General features: G+C 33.8%; 1 protein-coding gene and 1 long non-coding RNA gene across 4 annotated transcripts in view; both read right to left on the reverse strand.

Annotated features, from left to right (window-relative positions):
* LOC132705608 (nephrin-like) overlaps positions 1-23,438 on the reverse strand; it is a 635,291-nt gene that overhangs the window by 12,633 nt on the left and 599,220 nt on the right. For both annotated transcript variants that reach the window (XM_060676301.1, XM_060676311.1), the window contains exons 12-15: positions 15,468-15,580; positions 14,536-14,731; positions 2,963-3,202; positions 619-872 (exon numbers count right to left, since the gene is read on the reverse strand). In XM_060676301.1, the coding sequence (XP_060532284.1) occupies positions 619-872; positions 2,963-3,202; positions 14,536-14,731; positions 15,468-15,580 (803 nt within the window). The remainder of the gene's footprint in view (positions 1-618; positions 873-2,962; positions 3,203-14,535; positions 14,732-15,467; positions 15,581-23,438) is intronic.
* Positions 21,530-23,128, reverse strand: LOC132705682 (uncharacterized). 2 transcript variants are annotated; one of them, XR_009619487.1, is made up of 5 exons: positions 23,024-23,128; positions 22,877-22,967; positions 22,511-22,827; positions 22,217-22,379; positions 21,530-21,949 (listed from the first exon to the last, which is right to left on the reverse strand). It is a non-coding gene; the product is annotated as an uncharacterized LOC132705682 (long non-coding RNA). The 2 variants fall into 2 exon arrangements; XR_009619488.1 differs by having other exon boundaries at positions 21,530-22,379.

Consider the following 23,438-nt stretch of genomic DNA (forward strand, 5'->3'; position numbering starts at 1 on the left):
ATTATTTTTTTATTGTGATGCAGCAGAACGTACATTAAACGTTAATGGAGAATAATTTGGCAAAAAAATATAATGTTGAAAACAAGTCAGCTAGCCCCGGTAAATTTGTATTCTTTGTAAAATGCAAGATTTGTTAGTTACAATAAACCAAACAGAAAAGAGAAATGATGTGGTTCTTCCTGTCTTACAGTGTTTAATTTTCAACGTTTATGTTATATTATTATTAAATGCCATCAAACTCAAGCTGCCATGTTTCCAATTCTCTAACTACTAACCCATATAGCTATTAGAAAATACGGGGACCGCAAATACCGTAAAATTGTTGCATTTCAGATGACTGTGATATTTTCGTAATGAAATAAAACTGTCAAATTGACGAACTCTCAGAACGCACAATCATTGCACGGTTTTATTGGTTGAAAAGGAGTTTTGAACTGAGTTACGCATGTTGATTTTGAATATCTCTTCTCAATATTTTTCATGTTGGTTTCAGTTTTGTCAAACAGTGGAGTGGTAGGTCGAATAAAATCTGAGGAGATTTTGAAACTAAGACAAATTTAGAAAGAAAAAAGCTCCAGCTGCCAATATTATAAAAACTTTTAATAGAATAAAACTCACCAATTTCGATTGAGCATTTAGTTCGTGGAGAGGCATTCCGTTGCGCAGAGTACAGTAACCCATGAAACCAGAGTTACCTGCCTGGTGTAGCAAACTTCTGCTGGGTGAAGTTTCTATCGTGGAGACATGTTGCTTTTTTCTGGAATAGTCCAAACAGTCATCCGGATCGACGGGTTGCGGTATGATGTCGGGATTTTTTTCGTCGCTGTCGCACTCTCCTGCACTGGAATCGTGTTTGGATATCGGACTTCCGCCTGGAAGTAAAATTAAATTTTAACTATTTGATGCTATTCGTTAGGAGCAACTGAAAGGTAAGGTATTGAATGCTGAAGCGAGCAATTTATTGCGAACCACTCTTAAAGGGATTTAGTATTATAAAATGCAAAAGGATTGTTATGCAGTAACGATTCCCACAAATCGAGTCGTAAGCAAAGCGTTCCTGGAAAATTTAGCAATTTTGCGTATTAGGGAAACTTTGTCAATCCTTTGCGGTCAGAAAATGGAGAGTTATAGTTTCATATCGGAGCCGGCAAACTGCAACCGACAAAGGAATACTCTATCCGGTTCTCGAAACTGTAAAATTGGAGTTTGAAGTTATTAATTTGTTACCGTGTAACTGCGGTAAACAGCATGCTGTTTCTAGCAAGTAATAGTTTCCGTTAAAGCATTCCTTTGGTGCGACATGTTTTAAGCAGCTTCCAGAAATTTCCAATTATTTTACCGCACAGGATTTAGTTCAAGCAACACCAATAATTCCGTCTTTGCAATTATTGCTATACCGAGGGCATTTCAGTTGCATAATGTCGCAGATGCAGTACAATGGTCCATGGACGCTGATGGAAATATGTGCTTAGTTGAAAGGACTGGAAATTTCGTTTCGTAAATTAGACCGAATAAAAATGCATTGCTTACTAAGATTTTTCCAATTCTGTAGATGTCAATAGTTTTAATGAAAATACCAGTTTTTGGTAAATAAATATAATTGTGTGTGGCAAAATTATGTTGGCCAAATGAAACTTGATTTCAATAGAGGCGTTTATAAAATGTGTGTCTTCCCGTTTTTTAATATCTAACTTTATTAGACAAAAGTACCTTTTCGTTATAGATTTTGATTTTGAAAATCATTTTGAACTTCAGAAGTATATGTTCGTATATGTACTATTGATTCAAAAAATCATCGAGATATCGAACAAATTATTGTTTTGCAATAGGCCACGTCAAACTTAATACTGAAAATAGGGAATACGACAAAATAACTAAGCATAGTTTAATGTTAAATATAAATTCCCTTTAATCATTTAGTATCCGCTATATCATTTTTGATGATTGATGATTTTTACTTTGACTTTGATAGATACTTAAGTGGATCCAACTTCAGACCGGAAACAAAACGCTACGAATGATGCAACTGAAAGAAACCCCAAAATATCGATCATTTAAGAATTTTTTTCAATTATTTTACAAATTAGTTTACCTTAACTAAGTTTATCATTCTAAGAATTAGCAAAATGAAAACAGAGATATGCCAATAATTTAACCAGTGAATAAAAATGTGACGTACTTTAAAAAACAGATTTAAAAAATCAAAAATATAATGAGAAATAAGTATAGTAAGTAGATAAATTCAGTTCAAGCAGTTTTATAAAAAAGCAAAAACTAATGGGTAATTTTTTCCCTCATAATATAGCGCTGGTTTCTTATATACAATATACATATACACATACATATAAATTATATACCAAAAATATTGGTGCTTTTTATAAAACTTCTGGATTCCTCCTGCATCGGTTTTTGTTGAGCTTGAAGAAGCCAACAGGATGATTGGCGTTAGCAAGTTCGATTCAGCATAAACCGACGCAGGAGCAATCCATCTCGCTACACATTGATTCTTTTAGTTTATTTGTTACACAGGAGGTTTGACCTATTGACCGAAAATATTTTTTATTTATCGCTATTTTGTTACAGGTTGCAATCAAGCTAATATCCATCTCTTGTATTGTAAAAGCGATAGTTTCCATTATACATTAATTCTGCGGCACCGAATTTATAGTTTCCATATTTTTCTATTTCTTGGCCATTCCAATTAGGAGAAAACTTGTATTTGCTTTATTGGCATATTTGATTAACTGCTTCGATTTTGGACATGCAATTAGTATTTTCAAAAAGCGGATTAAATTTCAATTATATTCACCATTTTGTGTCGAGTTCAGTTATGTCAGTTTTGAAATTATGCGGTAACACAGAATGGCGTCTATGTGGTGTATATATTTTGTCGCAAAACAAAGTGCATGAAAAGCCATCGTTCTCTCTGAAAATATTGCGATGCACTTATGCACCTGCTTACCTCCCTTATCGCTGAGCGTCGCTCCGCTTCCAGACCCTCTTTGCTCCATATTCGGTGCACCGCCAACAACGGCATTTTTATGCCTCTGCTGTTTCCTGATATGTCGATCATCTCCGTGATGGTGACTGCATTGTAATCGTAGCACCAATATAACGACCAGGGCGACGATGAATAACGCTGACACTATTCCGATTATAACACTCATTAGAGGTGTGAACCGGAAGCTGGAGCGGTGGGAATCTGAAACATTGTTGTTTTAATCAACGCCTAAACGGAGCAAGTTAACATTGCTATCGAATATATTTGATTTGTAAAAGTGACGAGCTAAATAAAATTTCATAATTACCGAAAAATGAATAAAAACTTCTACTCAAAGCATATAATATAACTAAGCAATATATATATATATATATATATATATATATATATATATATATATATATATATATATATATATATATATATATATATATATATATATATATATATATATATATATATATATATATATATATATATATATATATATATATATATATATATATGATGACACTATACTCCGGGATATCATCCGTTCGCTCGTTGAACTCCGACTGGAATCCTGCAAATCCTGCATCCGACTGGAATCCTGCAGACGTTTCGCCAAAATCTCACTTGGCATCTTCAATGCTCGCGCTCCGAAAACACTTCGGAGCGCGAGCATTGTTATATTATTGTTATATTTATTGTTATAATATTAATGGAAATTAAATAATTTTAACTTTTTAAGACATATTTGGGTCAATAGGTCACCGCTCGAATAATTGGATTCTCATCTACAAAGTTATTTGCATTTTGAATATCTCATCAAAGGTTCTATCGTAATTGTTACTTAGAGACTTAGTGAATTTGCTATTTAAACCCCTGAGAGAATACGACATTTTTGAAAACCTAAAAAAGTCCTTCGCGTTCCTTAACACAGATATGCTCGTCAAGCAGTTCTTATATGTAGCCTAATAAGGTACATTATCACAATGCTAGTCACTTGAAAATAACATGTAGCCCTTTGTTTAAAAGATAATTTAAATACTAACTAATAAATCATGTTACTATTACAGCTTTTATTCCATACTTTGGCCCCGATAGTCCTGTAGGCATTTTTATTCATATGTTTGCCTTTAAATATATTTTACTGTAAGTATTTTTCTACTTTCAATACGGTACATGATAATCCGGCGAAGGACTATTTTTGTAAATCAAATGAAATAAATATTACCTCTAACCGACATACATGGAAAATATTAATGAAAAACGTAGTATGTTTGAACCCATTTCAGTAAATTAGGCGTGCTAGCTCAGCCGAGCTGATGTGTTAAATAGTGGGCGACTTAATTGGAAACGATTTTTTTCGTCGAAGTCGGTGTCTCATCAACGTAAAAGCTGACTTGAGAAACAATAGTAGCTTTCCGTGTAATCCATTAAACGCTAATGCGGTCCGCCGAACAAATTTCTTAAAAGAGTCTGTGGTTGTACCAAATTGACCAAATTGTCTAAAAAAAATCGTAAATATCGTTTGCAGTATTAAGGGGCCCGCACACGAACAATTTACAATTGACGGGCAACAATTATGACTCCAATATTCCTCACTGCACGACAAATTCATCAACCCCGCTGGCAATATTTTATATGTCAATATGTCGAAAATTAAGAGAATGATGGTGCTATGTTAGTAGTCGAGAGAGGAGGGTCAAGCGATGCCATTCCAGTGTGACAAGTTTACTTGGATTTTTTAAGCAACTGAAAAATATATACATATTGTGTGACGGTGATTGGGCTTGTACATGGTCATGTAGTAAGTACAACATAATATTTTATTCTACCCAATATTTTATTATGTTTTTTAATGCTGTGTCAATATTAAAGCGATTCGCCCAAGCTTTAACACACACAAAATTAAGATGATTTTAAATCAACTAAGAGTGATTTATTTTAGTCCAGACCGATGCATCTGGTGCAAATATTAATATGTATTTATCTGAAAAAGTGTCATTGGCGTACCACTTTTTTCTTGAAAATTATGAGCTCCAAATCGCGAACGGACGCCACTAGTAGAAATAAAAAAAGTTATGCATCTGAAAATGCGGCATGATGCAAACTTTATCACTCTGCATCTCAAAAGTAAAGCCATTTAGGGCATACGGTCATATGAGGCTTCCTTCTTAAAATGAGGTGGAAATCTAAAATATACCGATTACATAATATTCGCACTTTGTATAGACTATTAATTTTAATAAATTCATTCAACTTTGTCATGAACCATTTTTGAAAGAGTATCGAGCACGGATGGGAACAAAAGCCTGTTAATTTTTCGAAGAAATTTTCACAGGCTTCTGCAATTCTATTTACAAACCTTCTGGATTCCTCCGTGAGAAATCGAACTTGCTGACATTTCGCCATATATACTTTTTGATGGGGGCGGAGCCACAGTCGCGGTTAAAATTGTTTGATTGTTTACAGATTTCTGTGGATTCTCGGATTTTTCTTTGGTATAAGATTTAATGTCCGGTTTAATGAGTGTGCTCGTCAACTACTAGTGTGTTTATTTGTCGTAGACTTAAGGATCTTTCATGTTCTTTTATCCTAGTTAATATTTTTCGTCCTGTTGCTCGATGTATTCTTTACGACCAATGGATGGAATTCTGTAAGCTCCTAAACGGAATCTCTTACGGATCGAAGAGATTTTCGGGTATACCTTGTTTTAACGTTAAATTTCTTAAGAAATTTTGTTATTTGGTAAGTAATATTTTGAATGTAACTGGCAAGTGTAGGTCGAAGGTGTAGGTTGTGAACAGCAGTCCACAGGGGTGACAGATTATTTCACGGATTATAATAGAGAAAAGCCTTTATAACAGACGGTTGTATTCCATCATTAGAGATTTTAAACGTTCCATCACAAATACACTTCGCCACAACTTTCCAAAGAAAACGAATCCCAAAGAAACCCCACCCTTGCCAATGTGGTCCTTCCTTACATTCTTAAGAAATGTAAAACATCTTCAATCCGTCAAAGACAAAATTTCAGTTAAGCTCTAAAAAAACCCATGGGATGATTGTTGAAATATCACCAATTCGATTTATCAACAATCAACGCAGGAAGAATCCAGAAGATTTGTAAATAGTATTATCTTCTGGTATTTTGCGTTGTGGCTCCGCAAAGGATTCATTCATTATATCTGCAAGTTCCTCTTCGCTTCGAAATTCGTTAATTACAGAATCTGGCAGGTTTGTCTATTTTAATCCAGCTTAATCCAAATAACTTTCTTACAATCTATCTGCTCTTCTAGGAATGTTATATTTATTTTCTAATGCAAATAGCATTTTATCCCTGCCACCATGAGATTATGGCAACACACCAAAATACTGTTCTTTGCAAATTATGTAAGGAACAGACTGATCAAGATAACCTCGTCTCAAGACTAAAATCACTCAAATAAAGTGGTAATGTGTATATTTTATCATTTCCGATGTTTTGTTTATTAAAATTTTTCTTTGATTTAATATTATTCATGTTATAACATCGTTTATAATATTTTGTTATGTTGTTATAAGAGTTTTGTATGCAAGTCAAAAGTGCAGTAGCAGCTGCATCTCTTAAACTACTGCCTGAACACTTTCGAAATTCAATATGGGCTCTAGGGGGTACCGCCAAGTCTACAGTTTTTTCGAAATTTCTATTTTGGGAGAAAAACTATAGACTTGGAAGTTTGGTCCATATATATATATATATATATATATATATATATATATATATATATATATATATATATATATATATATATATATATATATATATATATATATATATATATATATATATATATATATATTGGATCAAGCATACTTAAAGACCTGTTGTCGGATCTTTGACTAAGCCTGCGTTCCTGTCTGTCTCATTCGCCCTTCAAAGTATTAAATTATTACTGGACGTATTATCTGCTCTTAATTTAAAAGTACAAGACGCATATATTCTTTAAGCTACCCTCTAAAATTTTAGTACGTACGACGCAATAAGCAATCAGATGTGAGCCCGATGTTTTCTTTAAAAACCGCATTTCTCGCCCTTCACTCTGTTAGAATATTGATTAGTAGAAGGGCTTCATTTAAAATAAACATAGTTTTGGGGTGCAGTAACATTTTAAAAAATATCTTTTCGGAATTTCTCGGTTAACCGTGCATTCGACTGTTGCGGGTTGTGTTTGCGTTACGTGAAATTGCGAAGACTTAAAGGTGAGTGTTCTCACGAGTATAGTAGTTGCATTTCATGATGTTTTCATTTTATTGGCCAAAATACCAAAGTACCAAAACATTTATTTATTGATCGGTTTCATTTTTAATTTATAAAATATACCCAAGGAATTTGGTTAAATATTAGTGTGTTCTCTCTTTGAACTATTATAAACGTTATTCCTTTGCTTGTTGAAAGTCGGGACAGGATACTTCGCGTGTCTCTGCCCTTAGTATCCATTGCACGATCGGAATAACCAGCACTAGAGATTGAAAGAGATACTATGTGTGTTCTGCCGTTTGTACCATTCTAAACGCAGTTCCAGATTTTATGCAAGATATATCTGTTATCTGTGATGTCTGGTGATATTAAGTAATATATTTAGTAATCTTTGGTACTCAGGATATTTTTTTTAGTTTCAGATGCGAACCATGTCACCTCGCTGATGGCCTGTTCACCGTTTAGATAAAAAAAAATTAGAAATTACTCATTAAAATAAATAAATATATGTATTATACATTTTCAACTTCAAATTTTATCGTTCTGGTTACCTCATCCTACAAAAGGTTTTTAAAAAACAATTTCGATCAGGAATTACTATCGAATACCCCACTGCGCGAACCTTTTGATTTAAAAACGTGACAATACCTTCATTATTCGAACTCATTTTTGTAATTCACGAAAGGCTCGTGTTATCTATTTGTAGGAGATGTCGTCAAATTCATTTTAACAGTTGGCGTCTGTCAGCATTCCCAATGGATCAGCACAAGTGCAACTCGCAAAAGCAGCAATATCTACTTTTTTTAAACGTGTTCCGACAAGTTTTATTCGAAACAGTAAGCGGACAGTGATTAAAAGCGAAAAGCGAAATGACGCTCACAGCGCCGTTTTGACGTACCACAATCAGGAATTTTTACGCCTCTTTAGTAATTTTATCGGCAAACAAATGGTTCATTTTGAAATGAGAACGCCGCCTGACAATATTTACACAAACACTGGCAAAAAGTGCAAGGCGAGGCTATTTTTCACTACGCGTTTTTTTTCCTCCGCATCAAGCGCTTTATAACCTCGTAATAAATCTTTGAATAGGGTTGTAGTTCGACGAACTGAACGCTGCTGCTTTTAAAAGATAAAAAGTTCGGTCGGTAAAACCGGGCGTATGTCCGCAGTTCGAAATATAACCCATCAAAATTATTACTATCGAACGTCTAAAAGGACGCACAAATATGTAACGTCGTTTGGTTTGGTAAAAAATTGTAAAAGGATGTAAACATGTCGGTTCCTTAAAGAGGGTTGTACACAGCTGCCATTATTATTTTAATTGTAAGTATAGTATTTAATTTCAGTTAAATTGCATTTTAGGTTGCAGAGGAAATTTTAGACCCATGTCTGTAATATCCAATTTCGCTGAAATATTCCAGAAGTTTTGCACAGAAGTAAGATTTCAAGATTTTTTTTAGACAGGGTACCGGTACGGCTGATGAAATGTTTGAACTAACCCATATTGTGTCAAAATAACGTGAAAACGAGGAGCAAATTTCATGGATTTTGCGAAAGCCTTTCACCTGCTCTCTCTTCATTTTCTGCTTAAAATTTTGGAAACCTGAGCAGTGAGGAGACCGACCCCAATATATCAGGATACTATTTAGCAAGACTGTTGTTGAATATGATACACGGCAGGGTGCGGTGACTGGACCTTTATTCTTCAATATTTATGGTGTTTGCGGTCTTGTTCTGGATGGTAGAATTATTTTTTTTTTATTTTGCAAGAACTTGGATAGAAATAAAACAAGGTAAAAACCGGATTTGCAATTATGAAAAATGTTCAAGACGCGAGAAAGTTAAGTTTCAAAATTAGTTTCTCAGACTAAATCTCGTCGAGCTTACTCGATACATAGGTCTAAGAAAGTAAGATGCTTAATAAAATAAATAACAAAAATGTTATATATTGCGAGATATTATTATACTATCTTCAAACTAACAAGTCTTTTGTATAGCAAGGGTATATAGTGGATAGCAGTGTGTAATTCTGTACACCTAAACAAAAATTAAAGAACTTTATTCAATAATAATAATAATAAAAATAATAATAATAATAACAGGTCTTTATTTACTATAAACAATACGAAATAAAATAGTATAATATAGGAATGTGGCGACATCTAACAAAGCTACTCACCTAACCACCCAGAATGACGAGATTTTATGAATTAATGTACATTAACTTGATTGCATCACTGTGAAAGAGAGGTTAAAAAAATAGATTTGTACACATTTTAACAAAAAAAAATGTAGCAAGAAATTTGAAGTGAATACGAAACAAGGGGACTCATGATTCTGGAAAAAACCGATATGAAAAGTTGTTTAAAAATTATTTTGCATTGAATAAGCAGACCTTTTAATTTTCGATTTTGTTTGCAGAATTTATATGATTAGTGGTTAGTTGTGACTAATACATTACTAAACTATACTAGTACAGGTACGTTATAGGATTCATAGGCATACTATTTATTATCTTGGCGAAAGTCTATTGATCTAGAGCTCAAAAGAACATTCCAATATATACCAATATACCAACAGAACACAAAATATGGTAGTGGTGAAAGTGATCAACACTCACTATAATAAAATTTTGACTTTGAATTTTTTGGTAAGATTTAAAATTTTATCATCAATCAGTTTTGCTTTAACTAAATGGTAAGTGTTAAGCAATATCAAATCTTATAGTCTTCAACCGAAAGAACATAATTATGCAACATTTGAGTAATACTGTAATGAGAGAAAACTTTCAAATTAAATGAACAGCTTAACAACAAAGCTCCTACTGCAAAGTAAACATAGTTTGTGATGCTCTGGATTTAGCAACATCCCCTTTAACTTTATTTAAAATTCTCGCAACGTAAATTGGAACTTAGCAGGACATCTCTGCAGCGCCTTAAAGTACGATGGACGGAGTGGCCTTTCGTAAATAATTCACTATAAAATAAGACTCTACCATTATGTCGTAATACACGTGGGGTTTTAGGTTAATCTACGTATTAATGGGCGACAATACATAACAAAACAATAACAAAACAACGTGGAGAAAAAAAACATAAAAAAGTGACATTGAATTCAGAAGATATTCATTTATTTCGTAAAGTGGATAAAACTATGTTTGTGGTCCGAAATAATAAGGCTGTATATATATAGTTGGTTGGTTAGTTTCAAAGTGCATTTGTTGCATTTGTTTGAATCATCAGAGCCTACTTATTTGCTTTTACTTAGCACCTTTTACAAGGTACGTTTTTTGGTTTAAATGTTGAGAAAAGTTGGAAAGAGAAGATGGTTTTATTTAATCTGAGTATCGCAGAGAGCGCCCTCTGCAATTTAAATACAAAATACGACTTTCACCTCAATCCCAAAAAAATCCCAAAAGTTCACGCAAAAAATTAGTTCAATTAAGGTAAGTAGAAGTAATCGGTAATTACTTCTGAATTCGAGACTATACCCGGGTTATTATCAACTTTTTACTCAAGAAACCTGTTTTACTGTGTACTAGTAACTATAAGGATATATTATTATTATTATTACAAAGAATAAAGTGCAGAGGAAAACCTATTATGGACATTGATAGTTAATAACATAATACATATAAATATTTAGTTATTGCTGTGATACAATACACTGTCCAAGCGACGTTTAAATACAGACAAGTTGAGCGCAGACACAACATCTGGGGGTAAACTATTCCAATAATCGAAAGTCCTGTTACTTATAAAATGCAGGCGATGTGAAGTCCTGAATTATTCCTTCCTTATTTTAAATGGATGACCACGTAGGCGTTCATCATTGCTTAAGACCACAAGGGGCACGTCAGATGGAAATTGGTCACCTATACATTTGAATGAGATCCCCTCGCAGCCGACGCTGACTTAACGTTGGCACAGTCATGCAATAGCCATGGGTTCCAGACTGGGGAAGCAAAAAGGATGGGGCGAATGTAAGTGGTAAAAAGCCTGCAAGCGATGCGGGACTAGGATTTTTAAAAGTCTTTTTTAACAAAAATAACGCGCAGTTTGCTTTCTTTACAATATTTGATATATGTACAGACCACGCAAGATCATTAGTTACTGTCGCACCTAGGTCCATCTGAGAATCGACACTTGACACAAAGTTTCCATTGATATAGTAATTCAAACCGGGATTGTTCTTGCCAACATGCAGCACAGAGCACTTTTGAGCATTCAGCGGCAATAGCCAAGTTGAACACCACTTGTCAACTCAAGTCTCTCTGCAATACGTCCGCATGTGTTGAACGATTCCAAATAATTTAGTGGCATCAGCATAAGCGCTCACATGAGAATCAATGCTGGAGAGCAAATCCACGGTGTACATTAAGAATAGCACTGGTCCCAGCGCCACAAGTCACGTTTTGTGGCAGTGAAAAAGCGTTACCAATTCGAACTCTGAACGACCGGTGGCTTAAGAGCGCCGCTAGCCACTCTAGCAGTTTACCCTCCACTCCAACCTTTTCAAGTTTGAATAACAACGATGTGGCACTTTGTCGAAGGCTTTGCTGAAGTCGAGATAAATAATATCCACCGGATCACCTGAGTCAAGAGATGATGTCAAGCATGTCAATGTATTTGATATGACAGATCTGCCGGGAACAAAGCCATGCTGCGATGTAGGTATAATATGGCAGTCGACCAAAAACGGAAACAGCTGATTTACTATAAGGCGTTCAAAAACCTTACATATAATACACACTAGGCTGATACGGCGGTAATTTGAAACATCGAGCTTATCACCCTTTTTATAAATCGGTCTTACATTTGCGGATAACCAGTTTGTTGGGAGTGTGGCAGAGTCCAAAGATTTTCTCAAAATAATATAAATAGGCTCTGCAAACACAAAGGCACACGCTTTTAAAATTTTACTGGAAATTCCATCAGGTCCGGGAGCAGAATATTCTTTTAACTCAGAAAGAGTTTTCTTCACGTCCTCTTGGTCAAAGTGAATGTCTTCTAATAAATCTGAATTTATAGGACCCTCATAGTGAGACGGTAGATTAGCTGGTTCATCAGCAAAGACACTAGCAAAATATGAAGCAAATTCATTTGAAATGAAGTCCTGGTTATAGGAGACCTCTCCCGAGGTATCTCTAATGACAGGAAGGGATACCTTAGACGATACATGTTGTCTGACATAAAAATAAAACGCTTTGGGCCGACTGAGGAGGTCATTTTCAAATGCTGACTTCGCCTCTCTAATCTCCAAGGATAAACTATTAGAAACTCTGTGCAAAGCATAATCGGAAGCAGAGCCAGAGGCCTTAAATCTACAACACAGAGCTCTCTTATGTTTTATTTGTTTGAACAAATGTCCAGTTAACCAAGGTTTCTCAGAATTGAACTTCACAAAATGAGTTTTGGAGCTTGTGCCTATGTAATAATACAGAGTAGGCAGAAAATATGTCCACGCATCATTAACGTCGTTATCAGGAATGTTCCATTTATCGTGGGAAAGGTCTATAACTAATCTTGCATAATTTGTGTTGCATAACATTTTGCGATTATTGACCTGCTCATGATCAGATTTGCCAATTGGGGAATCAAGCTCCAATTTGTCGAGTAAATTGGGGTCCGGAGTAATTACAAGATCAAGAGTTGACGGAGCGTCGTTCTCTCGGAAGCGTGTGTGTTCTTCAACAAATTGACTAAGATTACAATCTGACAAAAAATCTAGGAACATGTATTCCATGGAAGTGGGGACAAAGTCGTTTAAAGTAACAGGCCAGGATATTCTTGAGAAATTAAAGTCGCCAGCAATAACAGGGTTGAGGGAATTTGTGACAAAATTGTTCATGGATTGTAAGAGCTGAAGATTAGAATCATTATCATTATCGCTCGGCCTGTATACACAGGCGACTGAAAAACTAAAATCAGGACTGGTAAATGACAGACAAACAGCATCCCCCATCTGACCCATCATTAAATCTAAGAGCAACGTAAACACAAGCGCCGCCACCCCGCCTGCTAGGTCGATCGGAACGATAAATTGTATATCCTGGAATAGATATTCTATAGCTTGCCCCTATTTTTTTTGGCACTAACTAACTAAAACTAACATTTTGGCTAAACAAAAAAAATAATTAGGAGGATTTCACTCAAAAACACTGAAACTTCTAGAAATAAAATAGTAAAATCTTATATCAAAAGTTAATTTTTTGTTAGTAACTTTAAGAAACGCCAATGTTCACTATTATTAAATTATTTGAAAACTTCGAGGTAATTCCCGCCCATTCGACGAAGAATAATGAAGTGTTAAGTCACTTTGCAGCCGTTGTTCATAATTAAAACTGTAACGATCTAGTTTCTAGAGAATTCTCTTAGCAGAAATAAAAAGAACGGATAATTATTTATCCCATAGTTACGTCCGCATTCAAAGCGTTCATTAATTTTTATTTTACGTTCAATATTAGGGTTCCCAAAAGAACAAGAACGTAATTTTGAGTAGTAACATTGTTTTTGAATTTTAACTCTTTCACGGCTAAATGGGTTCCGGTAATTAAGTAAATTTTGTTTTCCTCGCAGCTTTTATGGAACGTTTGAGGATCCAAATCAACATTCACGTTTAATGGTCGGTTTACAATTTGATTAGTAGCAAGTGCACGTATGTATTGCTATTGCTTAATTTTTAAAATATGCGAATGTTAATTTACCATTTAATTAATTAATTAACCAAAACGATGATTGCATATAACCAAACCTAGATTTGAACCACCAAAAAGTGAATGCACATTTGAAGTAAGTGAAGTTTTCATGTGATTTAGTGGCATTGTCGGTACAATTTGTTTTTGATAATCGACAGTGAAATTAAAAGAAGGGGGGGTGTGGTCATTTTTAAAGAGGTTAGCACTGGTGCGCTATATTAGTGGTTTCCAAACTGTAGATATGCCCACCCTTTCAGGGTTAACCATATTCGAGTTTGGCTCGAAAACAGATTTATTTTTGACTATTAAATATCGCCTTAAAATCTTTGTATTTAATTTTGAAACACCTCGTATAAGAGCAATCGTCGGAATAATTCAAATTCTTTCAGTTTTAACACTAAATACTCAAAATTATATGGACAAGTTTGGTTTTATATCTCTCGGTTCGATTTTAACGAATTGAAAACGTTTAATAATATCCGCTAGTTTCGCATCATCGGCTTGAGTTCTTGATACACTCATAAATATGGCACCGTTAAAACATTTTTCAGTAACAGTCAAGAAATAATATAAGCTTAGCTATATCTACAACTTCGAAAACGAACCGCTCACCTTTTTCGGCAGTTAACTGTTTCTCTGGGAGTCGCAACGTGGACGCTTGAATTATAACCGGCTCACTACGGCCTTTGGAATTGTACGCTGATACAACTGCCTGGTACTGTTCTCCCGGTACTAAATTGTTTACTGTGAATCTGGCAGCTGACGAAGTCAGATTACTCCTTATGTCTTGACTGTGGCTTTCCCTAACCTGCAAGGTGTAGTTTTGTGGTTAGTAAAAAATAATAAAATTTAAACGAACTGGAACACGAAGCCACTTTTCTGATTGTCTCGCACTCTTAGTTAAGTAAATGTAAATGACAAAATAAACGCTGAGCATGTTTCAAAAATTAAAGATTGATTTTTTATTCGGCAAACTAACATATCATCGCAAAGGATGCTGATAAAATAAATCAATATTGAAGTGCTTAATACAAAAGAAAATTGTAGGGCAATGATGATGAGTTAATAGATTTTAAAAAATGCTACGGAGAATAACGAACAAAGCTGACAGGGGTTTTTTCTAGTTTTGTTTTTACTGAAGTTAATACGTAGGCCTGAAGGAATCTAAAGACACTAAATAATTACTGGGGACTTACTGCCCTTCCTTGAATATCCACTGATAGATCGATCAAATAACATTCAAACAGCCTGTCATGAACGAATCGTTCGTGTGCGAAACGTTTTACTATACTAAAGTTTAAAATTGAATTAGACCAAAAGGGTTTTAAAATAGCAACACAAAATGTTTCCCAACATTTTCAATTGCTTATAAAAAAGAACTGCTCCATTGATATATTTGGAAACGTAATATACTCTGAAAAAATATAGATATTTTTGAGTAAAATGGAGTAAGACTGAGTAAACTTTCAAAGACTAACATGGTTAAATTTCGAGTAGACCATATAAAGGGTCGTCAAGAGAAATAAATAAAAAAGAACACTTACCTCCAATAAAAACGCTTGTGTGAGTCCCCCGTTAAAGCCTTCGGAGCATCGGATGGATAACGAGGTCATTGATATGTTCATTACGGTGCAGTTGTGAACCTGGTCTGGCCGGCCTGTAGTAGTGGAGATTAATATAAACGTTTCAAATGTCAATGGAAAATACATTAACAACAAGAATACATAGTGCAAAATCTATTAATAATAAGAATAAATAATATCGTCATATTGAGTACTGGCATAGCAATTACTCATCCTACCCAGTAACCGTCTACCTACAATGTCATTTAGTAAAAGCTGAATTTCGTACCAGAAATTGCCAATGTTTATTTTGTATTTTGACCCAGATATTTTACCAGTACAAAAACAAGTAAACCAACAGTTTTGGTTTCGAATACATTCGAATAAAATTTTGGTTTACACTTATTGTAGTACGTATTGTACGTATGATACGCCCTTATTAATAATCAATAACGGTTTCAATAGCAAATCTCAAGGTGTTAACCGCTGCAGAATACTTTCTATAAATTGAATAATAATTTTATCTGAATTGTATTGTTATGAATACATATTTTACATATTTGTATATGATCATTTTGGGTAGGTAAGAAAGCTTTAATATTTGACATAAAGTAGTCAAAACTAACCAAAGTTTACATTGAAAATGACTTTTAAAAACTGAAAATTGTAAACAGGGAAGATTCTATTTTGAGTGAGACACTTAAAATAATTCTTGGCTATTGACTAACCAAAACTAACCAAAACTAAACCCCCTGTATATCCCAAGTGGGTTCTTGAAAGTGCCCTCAACCTTATATTTCTTAATTCAGAATACAAATATCTATTCAGGGAGCTAAAAATATACAGGGGTTCATAAATTCCCAAATTTACATGCAAAAAGGTCTTTTAAGATTTGAAAATAGCAAGTAGAAAAGATTAGAATCTTCGAGTCAGTCATTTAAAATGATTCTCCACTATTCACGAACTAAATTATCTGCATCTCTCAAACGGGTTCTTGAAATAGTCCGCAACCTTGTTTTTTTTTAACCCAGAATACAACAAAATGTTCAGGGAGCTAAAGATATACACGGATTCATTTACAGCGGAAATTAAGATGGTGTCGTATCTTTGACATTTGACAGATAACACCATTCTGAATCACCTATTCGGTTTCCTAGCCTAAATTTACATGGAAAACATCTTTTAAAATTTAAAAAAAGGCAAATAGGGACGGTTCTATTTCGAGTGAGATACTTAAAATGATGTTTCTGTACAATTTTTTTTTTATTAGTTTAGGTAATTGTTGCGTAATTAGTTACTAAATATGAGTTTACTAAATTTGACTAAAAATAAAAAAACATGATTTAAGAACAAATATTAAAAACATATTCGCGTCTAACACCAAGCGGAAGATTTATTTCATTATTATGCATATGTAAGACCTGTGATTCCGCTTAAAAACAATAATTAACCTATCTAAAGCTATTTACACAACATAAGTTCAGTTAAAACCTAAGATTTCTATTTTGTATTCAATAACGCCTAAATTTTTATAAAAACAGAGTTCCACGCTTGTTTGTCAGTTAGTTAACAAGAAACCCCGTAACGCGCAAAGATAAGTGTGTAAATAGTTAGTAACTCTGTTATTTTGGACTAAATAATTTTAAAATTCCGTTAGGTTTTACTCGGAGTGACTTGTTTAATTTCACCGTTGCGTTTGTCGAACATGAACTTTTTTTTGTCGATTAAAAACCGGAAGAATAATTATATTCAAGAAAATAAGGTGGTATATATTTAATTAACACTTGAAACAATAATAATTATTTTATTCGGAGCATGTGCTGTTATAAATAAAACTCAATGTTCACAATGAATCACTACAATGAAATCAATCAACAATTATAAACAAATATTGCAAATAGAACAATCGAGGACGGCTGAAAGTGACAACTGAAATGACAAACAAACCTCAATCTTTCGACAGTAATAATTAACGATACCAACAAATGCGAAATAATTTAATTAATTAATAGAAAATCTCGGTTGAGGCAATAAACAGATGAAGAACATACTCTCGCAGTATCTCGGTCTTAAATTGGCATCCATAAAACGTTACGCTAACGGTAAAATTATACAAATTGTTCTGACCTTTTTCTTGCCTTTCCTCGATCGTATTAGCATCCGAAATATCGCCCTTGACGGTAGCCACATTTCGGGTGTAAAATTTTTCCGCTCCAGTTTGTTATTCTGTCGGCTGCCAGTTGCATAAAGAGGTTAAGGTACGCACTTGGGAACAACTAGTGGAGTGCTGCTGCATACATTGCAGGAAAAGGAAAAAACAGCAGCTGTTTTTCGTTAGTCCGCGAACCGGTGCAGCTTTATTGCAACACGTAGATGCAAAATTACAAATTAGTAAATTTGTTTTTGGATGCCATAAATTCATGGCATAAAAACAACCACAAAGCTTTTTACAATTTAGCTTAATTAAATTGTTAAAAAATAAAAACTAAAAATGGGGTGCAGTTTGTGTACCCCATATTTCAAGTGTTTAAAGGATGTGATCACGGTGGTTATGTGCTTGAATTACGTTTTTAAATAGAACACCCCGGATATTATATCATTTGCATCCTCTAATTTACTTATTTATTTTTTTATGTGGAATACGTTTTACAGCAAAAAATATTATTCTTTAGTATTTGGTAAAACATAAAACTGTGAATAGATTTTTCGGTACACATGTAGTTCCTCATTTGGGATTTGAGAAAATACATATTAGCTTAGGAACTCAAAGACGTGGGATTGAAATACAATATATTTGCCACCAACTCTAAATATGAACAAAAATTTGGAATTTTGTGGTTATCAAAATAAACATTTCAAACTGATTTTTGATTTTGTTGGTATATCTAAAGTAACATCCTAGCTGGTAGTATCAGTAAACCAGCGTACTAATTGCTTTATTTTTAACAAAATGATTCGATTTAATTTTTTGTTGTTCCAGTATGTCTCAAAAATTGCATATGCATTTCCTGTTGGGTATAGGTATTTAACCTACCTACCAAAATAAAAATTGTCATTTTGATAACGAAAAAACTACAGTTCTAAATGAATTCTAAAATTCTGAAAATGAATACAACTTATTACTTAAAAAATAAAATAAAATAAAAAAGACAAACTGGGTCATTCCTAACAAAAACATGATACTACAAGAAGTGCTTAGAGAGTGGTTAATATATTTTAATATTTAAAAAAAATATATATTTTCCATAGCATGCATACTGATATTATTTTATTTTTCTAATTGGTTAAGGCAAACAATTTAGAGTTCTGGCTTATGTAATATTTTACTTTTATGATGTATTCTCACGTCATAAACAAACGAACAAAACATGATGGTCTTAACTTATGCTAATATATAAATATATGGATAGGAGGCACAAAGACACAAAGTACCTAAATTAATTCACAAACGAACAATATGTGTTGTTCCTTTTTAGAGAACTTTATTTGGTTAGTTTGTAATTTGCAATCTTTCTCACCGTGAAAAAATAATACAACAAAAATCACAATAGTCCTACTCGCAGCAATTTCAAAAAAGGTTTATCATAATTGTCGATGAATACACGTGTAAATGTTATGAATGAGATTTTGGTGCTATGATACATTTATTCTAACATATTTTTGCTACTCCCTTCTATAAAATGTCCAATTATACACCGATCTAGGGTACGGAAAGTGTCATTTAACACGTCAGATTCATTTCCCACGGATCCGAGCCACTTCGGACATTTCCGGGATATTAGGACACTGGTTCGGGAGGAATCGGATGTTTTCGGAGATCTTACCGCATTCTGAGGTTAATTTTAGGGAATGTATTCGTGTTGTTTTACATAAATGGATCTGAAAATTAACGATCGTAGAAAACGTACAGTTTGGTAATAGTATATTATGCGGTAAACGACATTTGACTCACGAGTTTATTTGACACGAGCGAAGCGAGTTTTTAATAAACGAGTGAGTTAAAAAGTTTACCGAACGTGTTGCTATACTACTATATACTATACTTTTTCTACGACCGTTAGTTTTGGGGTACATTTTAGCAAAACAACACGAATACATCCACTGAAATGACCGTCACAATTGACAAATGTCAAAATTCAAGGCTTGGGAAATATCTCCGAAAACATCCGATTGGTTCCAAGTGGCTCGGATCCGTGGAAAACGAAACTGACGTGGTAAAGTGGCGCTTCCCGCACGCTAGATCGAAGTGTAATTAGGTATTTTACAGACGGGAGTAGAAAACCTTTTCAAGTCACTCGTTTATTAAACACTCGCTCCACTGCGCTCCACTCCTGCCAAACACACTCGTGCCTCAAAAGCCGTTCACCACACTTGTTGCGTAATATCTATTGTCAAAGATACTCAGTCATGCACTAATCATTTATCAATGAGTGTCTGAAGAAGTTTATAAACGAGTAATATGGGACGTGACTATCAGAACTGACCAAATTAGCGGAAACGCTCGAATTGGCTGGCGACAGTATTTAATGAGGCTGTTATTTGGCACTCGTGATTAGTGCATAATTGGGTCTTTTAGAGTAAAAAAAAAAGTTAAAACCACGGATCATAACACTAAAACAGTTTTTTTGTGATTACAGCGCCATTTACCGAGAGTTCAAAAGAAAACTTCGGAGAAAGTTTGACGTTTTCGTTGCATAGCATCGGAATCTGTATTAAAAAATGCGGGTTTCCACATATAGCTATTAGACATATAGAGGGCCCGCCCATGCTAATTGTATAGGAACTCCTTAAGCAACCGTCACGAAATTTTGAGGGCTGTTAAATATGCACATGTACTAGATTTGAAATATTGTTTTTAACCAATGGCAGCTTTAATTGCAAATTCTGACGTTCGAGCCTAAGGCCTTGCCTTGCGGCTGCCAACAACCAACCATAACCGCTGCCAGGTCGTCAATGTTTGCATGCTGCATTTTTACGCCAATATTCTCTCAAAATATATCGAAATCCCATTAAATTTTCAGGCAAAAAAGGAATTAAGGTGTAGAAAGTGTTGCTAAAGAAATTAGCGACAAGTGCAGAGTTAATGTTATTCTGATTTACAGCAGACGGATCGGTGTCCTTAGTATAATTTTTGAACGTATTTTAATGTTTTGATTCTTTAAGCGCTATAGGTAGCAGCTAATTTTTCCCGAATTTGTGCCCTTAAATCGACACAAACAGTTTGTTTTTACAAACTTAGGTTAACCATTATTCAAAATGTAAATAAAGTCGAATTCACGAAATGTGACCCTAAAAAACTTTTAGGTACTAATATCGCACTGGAAACATCTAAATGGAAAAAATGTTTCTTTCATCGCAAGTCTAGTAATTGCAGAAAGTTTCGCCTCCCAAATATATTATGAAAAGTACCAAGGGACAATTTCGTTAGGCATGTAGGTATTGGAAAATATAACCAAGAAATGTAAAAACTATTATAAAACAAGTCAATAAACAATTAGCTCTACATGTAACAGAATTAACATTACCAAACGCTAAAGAATGTCGTTTATAGTCTCAAAATTTAAAAAACATTTTGCTAGCAAAAATTGCATTTTGGCTACTGCAAAAAATTCCCCGTCAAAAATATTTAACAGCAATTGTTAAATGTTAAAATAAAAATAAAATGTAGAATTGCATTGTGTCTACCGGGCTTTAAATACTAGTATCAATTCACACAATAATTTGACTTGAAATAACCAAAAATTTCTTTTTCAGAAATGCTCAGAATTTTTTTAAAGTGTAAGCTCACATGGAACATTCTAAAAGAAAAATTGTCTTATTAAGAAATATTTTTTTCCAGATGCACACTGTTTTGTAGACAAGATTGTGGTTTATGTCACAACTACGACTTATCTTTAATTACACAAGCACTTTATATAGTGTTTTATTAACTCGTTTTGAAGTTCACAGAAGATATAGTTGGACAATGTAAAAATATAAATGAATAAATACATGAATTATTTAATAAGACCTTTATTGAAAAGAATAAAGTACATTGTGGCTTACAAATACAATAAGAAATTAAATAGAAATAAACGCTGCATTTTTTAATAGCATAATAATATTTATTTTTTATTTGCACAATGGCGTCCGACATAAGATACTTCAGTGTTACTCTTTTCAAGGAACTTTTTTATTACTTTATCACCACCTTTAAAAATTGCAAAAAAGAAGATGTAAGCAATAAAAAAAATATTCCTTTATAATACATTAAACTATTTTTAATTATTAGTATAATAACTAAAGCAAAAATTTTATTAACTGTAAATTCGAAATAAAATTTAAATCAGAAGTACTTTACTTGTTGACAATATGTTACTGTGCCTTAAGTTCTTTTTAAAAACTGATGACCGCTGGTTATTATGTGCCAGGCTTCTCTATAACTTGTAATGTTGTTTTCAAGATTAAAGATCTGCTGGTGTCTGCTGAAATAAAGCCCAAAAACATCCCCGTATCAACAAAAATTTCTCATATGTTCAAGATGGAAAATTTTCCGTCACAAATTATGCAGGAAAAATATAAATATTTTAGACCGAAACAAAGTTGGTAACATATTGATAAATTTTATCAGTCGGGTTGGAAAAAAAAGGGACCATTTGGCATTGTAAATATGGGTTGGCCATTAAGTACCATCAGCACATAGAATGGCAAGAAAACAAGTCACCCGATTTACAACTGTTCACAATATCTACCTAAAAGACACTGCACTGCCTACTGTACCAAGTGTTTACCACCTCTTCTATAGCTTAAAGGAGTGATATGGATGCTCTATTAAAACTATCAGCCTCCCTGGCAGCTCCATTTTTGACAAGGAATGTTATCCATTGTTTCCTTACAATTTCATCTTTTGGTAAACTAAAAAATAAATTGTAAATTGAATGACACTACACAGATATGTGATTAATATATCAAAACTAGGCATATATGCAAGTCTACAAAAAAAACCTAACCTACAAATAAAGTACCCCAAAATTTTGAATAGTTACCTAGAATTCCTGGTAATTCTCAAAAATTTCCTGTAATGACTTCCCAAAAATATCCTGCAGATTTATAGTTTAGATTCCTCCTACTGCAGTTGCAGCTGAACTGATTCTGGTAATTTCCCATTTTCTGCGGTAATAATTTCTGTAATTTTTGACCACCCAAAAGGCAATTTCATTTTCACTAAATGTGATGACAAACGAAAACTTTCCCACAGTGAGTTTTACAAGAATTTGTAATTGTCAAGGAGTATTTCTTGTGATTGTTAGTAGTAAAACTTGCAGCTTAATTGTTTTCTTATATTTCCTGTAATTCTTGTACACTAAAACATATTACCCAAACATTTTTCCTATGTAGCTATTTAAGGGTACCTTGCAGTTTGTTAAATCACTCGGGTTTGTCTAAGATCCTATTAGGTCCTCATACTTGCCACACTTGTAATTTAGTTTGTGAGTGGGAGTCCTATAGAAACCACTTATCAATGCTTTAAATTAACTTGTACATAAGGCAATACTTACCCGTATGTAGGCACATTGTTTTCCTTACACTTTTGACCACAAACACAACACAAAAAAAACGAAAAAGGTACGGAGAGAATCATAACCACCAAAAATGTAAACAACAATGGCACAGACTGTTAATATTCTCTGGTAGTAGCAATTTCTAGCTCGGCGTTGCCAATCATATTCGACTTTCAGAGACTGATTTCGCGTTCTTATTAAAATTAGTCAATTTTTTTTAAAAAAATTACGGCAATGTGGCAACTCAGTTATTTGGAGGTGACGCATGCGCAATAGATTCACACCTTCTCTACGAGAATATCATAGTCACTTGCGGCGCATCACTTTTTACCGTAGTAGGGCCACTTTATTATCTAATAGCTATATGGGTTTCCATTTGATTTCAAAGTTTCATGTCATGTCTGGCGTTACT

The sequence above is a fragment of the Cylas formicarius genome, unplaced genomic scaffold (assembly GCF_029955315.1).
Source record: "Cylas formicarius isolate icCylForm1 unplaced genomic scaffold, icCylForm1.1 PGA_scaffold_10__41_contigs__length_53128322, whole genome shotgun sequence".
NCBI classification, from domain to species: domain Eukaryota; kingdom Metazoa; phylum Arthropoda; class Insecta; order Coleoptera; family Brentidae; genus Cylas; species Cylas formicarius.